Genomic DNA, 8,566 nt, shown 5'->3' with positions numbered 1-8,566 from the left:
CATAATTAGTGATTTGATTTTTCTGCTAAAATTAATGCATGAGAATCTCTGATTTGCATATATTGTGGTAATTTGTTTAAAATATTAAATTGAGTTGAACCAAACAACAGCCTCGCGTAGTCCAAGTGTGATCAGCCTTATTTCAATGTCTGTTCAGTCAACTTATTAGTTATAGATTACCAGTAGAATAATTCTTTTACTAAATCAAACTCTTATTTAAATAGGCTAATTATAGGGATATTTAGCAGAAACTTTGATTTACTGCCATATAAGAAATACACGACCAAATACGATTAGACATACATATTAGGAAGAAAATTTGGAGTGTGTACACTATAACAAGTTTAACAGGTAATGTAATTGATCCAAATTTGGAACATCCATAAAAAAGAACGTAATCAGTGCAGATTACATATTGATGGAACTGCACAAAAAGCACTATATATGCACATCTTTGCTAAATGTGATAGTCACCTCAAAACCATGGATTTTAGATCTGTTTTCACCCTGGTTTGCATTCTCATCCTTCATTCTTCAGCAACACTTGCTGGTCATTTCACAAATCAAAATGATTTAGAAACTTACATTGTGCATCTTGAGTTTCCTGATGATATTTTTTTCTCTGATTCAGACGATTTATATCTCTGGCATCAGTCATTTTTGCCTACAACTTCAACAAATTCTGACCACTTGTCGCGCATTATATATTCTTATCGTCATGTGTTTAATGGTTTTGCTGCTCTGTTGTCATCTGAGGAAGTGAAGACGATGGAAAAGAAACCAGGTTTTGTATCTGCGCGTCCCCAACGGGTACTGCAGATGCATACCACACACAGTCCAGATTTCCTTGGCCTGAACCAGAATGTTGGCTTGTGGAATACCTCAAATTCTGGTGAGGGTGTGATTATTGGTTTATTGGATTCTGGAATAGCTCCGCGACACCCTTCGTTCAATGACAACGGAATGCCTCCTCCCCCTTCCAAATGGAAAGGCAAATGTGAGTTCAATCTCACAGCCTGTAACAACAAGCTTATTGGAGCACGAAACTTTGCACGATCAATCAATCTGTCACCTTTGGACGAGGAGGGACACGGGACACATACTTCAAGCACAGCCGCTGGAAATTTTGTGGAGGGTGCCAATTTGCTTGGTAGTGCTAATGGCACTGCTTCTGGCATTGCGCCCCGTGCTCATGTGGCTATGTACAAAGTCTGTACCAGCGAAGGATGTCAAGAATCTGATATCGTAGCTGGTATTGATGCAGCCATTGGAGATGGTGTGGATGTACTTTCCATTTCCCTTGGAGCATCACCTGTACCTTTTTATGAAGATAACATAGCAATTGGAGCGTATAGCGCGATTGAGAAGGGGATTTTTGTAAGTTGCTCGGCAGGAAATAGCGGACCATTTAACGCTACTGTATCAAATTCAGCCCCCTGGTTGCTAACTGTTGGTGCTAGCACAACAGATAGAAAGATAAGTGCAGTAGCTGTTTTGGGCAATGGACAACAATATGAGGGTGAATCAGTATTTCAACCAAGAAACTTCTCACGAAAATTATTGCCGCTCATAGATGGTGGTAGTTGTGAATTATTGGCCCCAATTGATGTCAAGGGTAAAATAGTGTTGTGTGATACCAGTGGTGTCATGTATACTAGAGTTCAAAAAGGCGAGCAAGTGAAAAAGGCCGGTGGTGCTGCCATGATTTTGATGAACATAAAAGCTCGTGGCTACACAACATTTGCAGATGTTCATGTCCTTCCTGCAACGCTTATTAGTTACAATGATGGACAAAAGATCTTAAATTATACAAAATCAACATCAGCACCAGTTGCAACTATATCGTTCAAGGGAACGAGAATTGGAGACAAGAATGCGCCAACAGTTGCTTTCTTCTCTTCCAGGGGACCATCTTTGGTAAGTCAGGGTATATTAAAGCCTGATATTATTGGCCCTGGACTGAATATTCTTGCAGCGTGGCCAACTTCTGTGGGCCAGAAAACATCTTCTAAGTCGACTTTTAACATCATTTCGGGCACGTCGATGTCTTGCCCTCACCTTGCTGGAGTAGCAGCATTGTTAAAGAGTGCACATCCCGATTGGTCTCCAGCTGCAATTAAGTCTGCAATCATGACGACTGCTGATTTCGTCAACCTAGCAAATAATCCAATTCCTGATGAAACACTTAACCCTGCTGATTTGTTCTCAATTGGATCAGGCCACGTGAACCCATCAAAGGCAAATGATCCCGGACTTGTTTATGACATCCAGCCTGAAGCTTATGTGCCTTACTTATGTGGCTTAAACTACACCGATGACCAAGTTAGTGCTATTGTGAGAAGGAATGTCCGTTGCACATCAAGCATAGCTGAAGCAGAGTTGAACTATCCTTCATTTGCCATTAATCTTGGATCAACTGCTCAAACGTATACGAGGACTGTGACTAACGTTGGTGAGGCTAATTCGACTTACACAGTTCAAGTATTTGGAGTGAAAGGTGTCAAGTTGAGTATCAAGCCTACCACCTTGACATTTTCAGCTTTGAACCAGAAATTGTCCTACAATATTACGTTTAAGCGTTCAGTTTCTGTAGATTCTTCCCAAGGATACATAACATGGTCTTCGACCAAGTACTCAGTTAGAAGTCCCATAGCAGTTTTTAGATCAGAGTAGTATATCAGTGGTGAATTCCCCATCGTTTTCTACATAAATTCTTGGAAGTTATGTGGAATTTTTCTTCTTCTTTTGGGAGATTAGGGAGGGGGATATGGAGTTATTACAATGATTGTTATAATTTATTCAATAGAATGAGTATATTTCGTTGATATGAATATAGCTTGCAGAAGTCATGAGTAATGACCCTCGTTTTATTCTAATCTGCTGGCGACTCCTCCGTTCTTATATTATTAAGATTTAACCTTTCCTAATCCTTATTTAAACAGCAATTACTTGCTTTTAATTTTCAAAAGCCAAAAAGTATGTAGTAAATTGACACATAATACTTTCTTTTTACCTTACCAAATAGAGCACTAGTTTAAAAATGAGAGATTTGCACAAAACTACAGCCAACACACTATATTGCAAATAGATAGCCATATTTCAAGTTTACAGCCGCATAACCCGTTAAACATACATCTAGTATAATGTTCCCTGCTTTTCCTTCTTTGTAAACCTCAATATACAGTATTATTTACTTATTATAATATTGTTAATTGTATAACAGCCCACAGAAAACCTGCGTGTATTTCAGAGCTATTCTTCAAAAGCTCTCCCCTATTTGCAACCCAAAGCCCAAATTTGAATTCCTTCAAATTATAAAACCCAACAATTTTAAAAAATTAAAGTTAAAGACGATATTACGGAGGAAAATAAAGAAGCATTTCATAGTAAAATGATCTGATTTCGTGTGCACAATCAGGTTTAGAATGGTGTTAGATCGCATCTGACAATGCAAAACCCTACTGGTGCATTGTTCTATTCTATAGAGAGGATATTGTTGGGCTCGGCCTTTATGGTTAGGTTGAGTTTACAGAGTAAAAATAGCACGGGACTGGTCATTTAAAAATAGACAGCGTTTGCAAAATTATTGAAAAAGAACAATTATTTTGCTTCAACACGAAAAATTCCAGCATAATATACTGGAGATCGGTGCACCTGCGTATGAACTTCCAGCATAATCTCCAACACGCGAAAAGTTCTAGCATAATATACTGGAGATTGGAGCACCTGCGTATGAACTTTAGTATATTATACTGGACGTCCAATATATTATGCTGGAGTATTTTCCTGATTTTGAACAGTGTTTTCGTTCAAATTTATCTTTATATAAAAAGTGACAAAATTTCGATTACTTTTGAAACTGTGACAATTTTTGAATTACCATTTGTAAATCTAGCTATTTTTGAAATTCTCCCATTTACAGATAGACTTTGGGTTTCAGCCCATAGGAAAGTAGTCTCTCGGCACGCACGTTGCGCGTGTACCGCAACACAATAGATGTATTTTTCTTAGAAAATTAATTTAAAAATTAATTGTAAACTCAAAATAATCATTTAATTATTTTTCTAATTTTTAGGACTTTAAAATTAGCTAAAATTTTACTTATTAACTTATTTTATTTAAACTAGAGAAAATGCATAAAGACCTCATTCAACTTGTCCTGAAAAATCATTTACACACCTAAACTTTATGGGTGTCCTAATACCCGACTACTGTTTAAAGAATTGTATTTATTTACTCCCTCCTAAGCCCTGGCCAGCTGCGCGTCTTAGACAACCGAATTGAGCGCGTCCTTACTCTCTTTTAATCGTTGAAAACACCCAAAAAAAAAGAAAGAAAGAAATTTTTAACGTTAATATAACCCTCAACCAATGGTAAAATCCCCTCTTCCCCAATATTTTACCAAACCCAATTGAAGAACCCTAATTTCTTCTTCTTCTAATTTCTGCCGAAATTCCATCAAATTGCCCTTTGAAGTTTTAATCTTTGAAGGAAAGGTTAATCTTTATCCTTATTAAGAACCCTAATTTCTTTCTTTTATTATTGTTACGTCTTTCTCCTAAAATCCAATTATCTGATCTTTGAAAGCAAATGCAAATTATCTGATTTTGATATTGTCTTTTTGTGTTGTAGTTGTTGCAATGCCTTCAAAAGGCTTGAATTTGTCAAGGTTTTGCACGAAAGAGGAAGAAAATGAGTCAAGTGGAGAAATTCGATGCAACCATGGTTATGTGCTGCCTTTGTTAACAGCTTGGACCCCTCGGAACCCAGGAAGAAGATATTGGGTTTGTCCATACTATGGGATAAATGATAGTAAAAATTCTTTCACTAATTGAGTTGTGAAAAATTATCATTCATTAATTTTCTTTTGTTATTCATCTTAGGGTCCACGATCTTGTGATTTTTGGGTTTGGAAGGATTCCGAAATTGATCCTAGGTCCAAATTTATTATTCCAAAATTGCTTGACAAAATGGGTGAACTTGATAATGCATTAAAAGGCTTTGAAAATCTTGCCAAGCCGAGGATAACTTTAAAGGTTGAAAACACCATAGAAGAGGACAAGATGAAGAAGATTGAGGCTCAATTGGTGAATTTGCAAGGTTATATGGATAAGATGAAAGAGAAGGAAAAGAAGTGGACTAAATTGGCTAAGTCAAAGGCTAGGGAAAATGTACTTTGGTTCATTATATTGGGGATGCGTATTATTCTTGCTGCTTGTGGGTATCCAGGAATCTCATTGAAAGAAGATGCAATGAGGTTGCCATTGTGAATCTAGTTTTGTCATCTCAATATGAATGTAGTTGTTGCTTGTAGGTTTTATTTTGTATGTTTACAAAGGACCTTTCATTTGAATGTAAGCCTTTTGTAGTTTTGTCATCTCAATATTTTGTAGTTTTCTCATCTCAATATGTATGTAGTTGTTGCTTATCAATTGTTGTTTCTAAAGAAGCGTTGTTTTTACATTGTGAAGTAAACTGCATAAACTTCAGAACCCAACATTCAACAATAGACACACAACAGTACTAAGTTTCCTTGTCACCAACCAAAGTATTTCATTTCATGGCCAACTCACATACTATCAACCTTGTGATCCCATCACATATCTGACTTGTACAACACATAGATCACCAAAATATCATATATGTAGTTGTTGCATAAAAGTCACAAAATAAGTTAACAAAACAACTGTTTGTTGTCATTGTAGCAGCAGCAAAACAGACACCAAATATAACAAAATGCAAAATGCAGTCTATAGCTACCTAAAAATCCTTATCAAAATACAGAATTGCAGTCTATAGCTGCTTAAAATTTAGCATAATGCAGTCTATTGCAATACAATTATCAACAAAATAATATCTTCATCCATTGGGTTGATTTGTAGTGGTACTTTCCTGGCTCAACTTAGCAGCCCTAGACCTTGTTTGAATGGGTTTCTTGCCTCTCAATTGTTGAAGCTGCCTTGATGTCATAGCTTCTTTACCTTTCCATTTAACACCTCATGTTGGTTAATGGCCTAGATCTCCAGTTACTTCTGCCGAAGACCTCACATTCTTAAAGTTTGTAAATGACATTCCAGGCTGCCAAAACCCAACAGAAAATCAGACAATGAATTCACCTAAATATGAGAGTTTGTGTTAGACTTACATTTTGAATTTTGAAGCCACTTTGAGTGTGTAAAACTCCCATCCCAACCATCCTTGGTTTCTTATATTGTGTTCTTACATCAGTGCTAGTACCAACATCCTACATCAAACAATCAAAAGTAATAATCTGGTAATTATTTAAAAAAGAGAAAGAAGACATTAAAGGGAAGAACTTCACCTTTTCTTTAGAACCTTTTGGCCTACCCCTTCCTCTTCCAGTACTTTACTTTGGTGGCTTTGAACTACCAACATTTGCAGGCACAGAACTTGCTGAAGTAGCAGCAGTATTACTTTCAGCAGTATTACTTTCAGCAGCTTTTGCACAGCCCCTCTTGTTATGACCCTTGTTATGACAATTGCTACATGTCATTTCCATTCCACTTTTGGACAATTTTCCTGTCTTATTTTTACCTGGCTCTTTTCTTCTAACCTTATTTGGACTTCCAGGCATATTCTTGACATGAGATGGTATAACAGATGGGTTTTGTGACTCTGGCCACATATTCATACCCAAGACATGCTGAAGAAAGTAACTGCATGTTTTCATGTAAGTGGCATTACTGTACCAGTGAGAAATATAGTTCAAAGACTCCAGATTTTTATAATGCAGGGCAGCAACTGCATGAGCACATGGTATGCCTTTTAACATCCAAGCTCTGCAGGTGCATGTTTGCCTGTTGATATCCACCAGATGCTTCACTTCACTTGCACCTGATCCTCGCTTCACTTCAAATCCATACTCACCATTCCAGAAAATGTTACATTTCATTGAGCTTTTTGTGTTCTCTTCCAAGACTTTCATGGCCATTGGTGAAAAATCAGTAATCCAAGTGTTTCCAAACTATCTGAGCTGACCTATTCTGTTCATCATCTTCACCCTTATTTCTTCAAGCATTGTCACTATAGTCTTCTGCCTTGCTGCCAAAATCCAAGCACTGAAACATTCTGCCATATTATTGTCAACACTATCACACTTGCAGAATATGTTGAAATGCATCTTACTCCATCTTTCAATGTTGTAGTACAATAGTTAATCAACTATCTTATTCCCCAATTTCTTCATTTCATCCAGATTTTTCTTCAACTCACACTCATAGGTAGACCTTGCACACCTCCAGAAGCAGTTCCTTCTCTCTATGCCCCGCCATTTCTTAGACCAGTTAGCTAGGATGTACCTTGCACACATCCTATGCTCAGAATTTGGAAGCAGATGTACTATAGCATTCTCAAGCCCCTGCAAAATGAACAATGGTAGTTAGTTTTAAGTGAAATAGCAGTAGGAAAATAACAATAAACTACAAGTGCTTACCTTTTGCATGTCTGTTATTATGGTCAGATTTGTACCATCTCCAAGCTGAAGATCACCCTTTAAAAGGTTGACAAACCACCTCCAAGTGTGCATATTTTCAATCTCAACAACATTCCAAGCAAGTGTAAGCATCTGATTATTTCCATCTTTGCAAACTGCTACAAGTAGTTGGCCTCTACATACCCCTTTTAAAAAACATCCATCCAATCCAATGCATGGCCTATAATCAGCTAAGTATGACTTCTTCATTGCATCAAAACAAATGTAGAACTCAACAACCATTTTCTTCCCACCTTCAAAAGTTTCTTCACTAAGCTTCACTACACATGTACTCCCTGGATTAGATCTAGGCAACTCATCCCTATAATCTAATATCCTGCCATACTCCAGTTTATGATCACCCATTATCTCATTCAACACAATATTTTTTGCCCTACTACAAACTGTCCTCCCAACATATAATCCCAATTTCTTTCTAATCAACTCCTGAAACTTGAATATTCTAATGTTAGGTTGTTCTTTTATCCTCTCATTGAACCTTTTGGCCAAGAACTTTGAATTACATAACTTGTTTCTGTTAGTAGGGTCACATTTGTGAACTGGATTGTAGTTCTTGACTACAAAATCCTTAGTCCTAGAATCATAACTAGCAACTAGAAGCCAAGGACAAGATACCTTCTTGCACTTAACCCTTACCCTTGTAGGTTCATTTACATACTTTTCTATAGAAACCTTTTGTTGAACAACATATTTAGTTACAGCTTCTCTGAAATCTCTCACACTTGCAAATGCAAGTCCAGTTTCCCAAACTATTTTCTTGCAAGTCTTGTCAAAGATTACTCTTCTTTTAGTCTTTCTTCTTCTAACTTTAACTTTCTGTTGAACCTCCCCTTCACCTTTATCATCAACATCATCTGGATCTATCTCAAAACTAGTAGCTTCATTTGAGTGGTAATAAGGCTCATCACCACCTATCTTACCTTCTAAATTCTTCTTCTTCCTAGATTCATATTCACCATACCCCACATCTGGCCCTTTCTTACCTAGTTTACCATGTTCTTGTTCATGAGCACTTTTTTTCCTCTTCCTCCTTTCTACAGTCCTTCTTTCTGC

The 8,566-nt window shown here is 37.0% G+C and overlaps 1 protein-coding gene across 1 annotated transcript; it reads left to right on the top strand.

The window, feature by feature from the left end:
- Positions 1-483: 483 nt before the first annotated feature.
- On the top strand, positions 484-2,766 carry LOC107797587 (subtilisin-like protease). The gene has a single exon (XM_016620486.2). The coding sequence runs from the start codon at positions 484-486 to the stop codon at positions 2,671-2,673; it is 2,190 nt and encodes a 729-aa protein (XP_016475972.1). The 3' UTR covers positions 2,674-2,766.
- The last annotated feature ends 5,800 nt before the right edge of the window (positions 2,767-8,566 follow it).

Source organism: Nicotiana tabacum, chromosome 3 (genome assembly GCF_000715075.1).
Source record: "Nicotiana tabacum cultivar K326 chromosome 3, ASM71507v2, whole genome shotgun sequence".
Taxonomy (NCBI): Eukaryota; Viridiplantae; Streptophyta; class Magnoliopsida; order Solanales; family Solanaceae; genus Nicotiana; species Nicotiana tabacum.
This window is presented reverse-complemented; position numbering and strand designations above follow the sequence as displayed.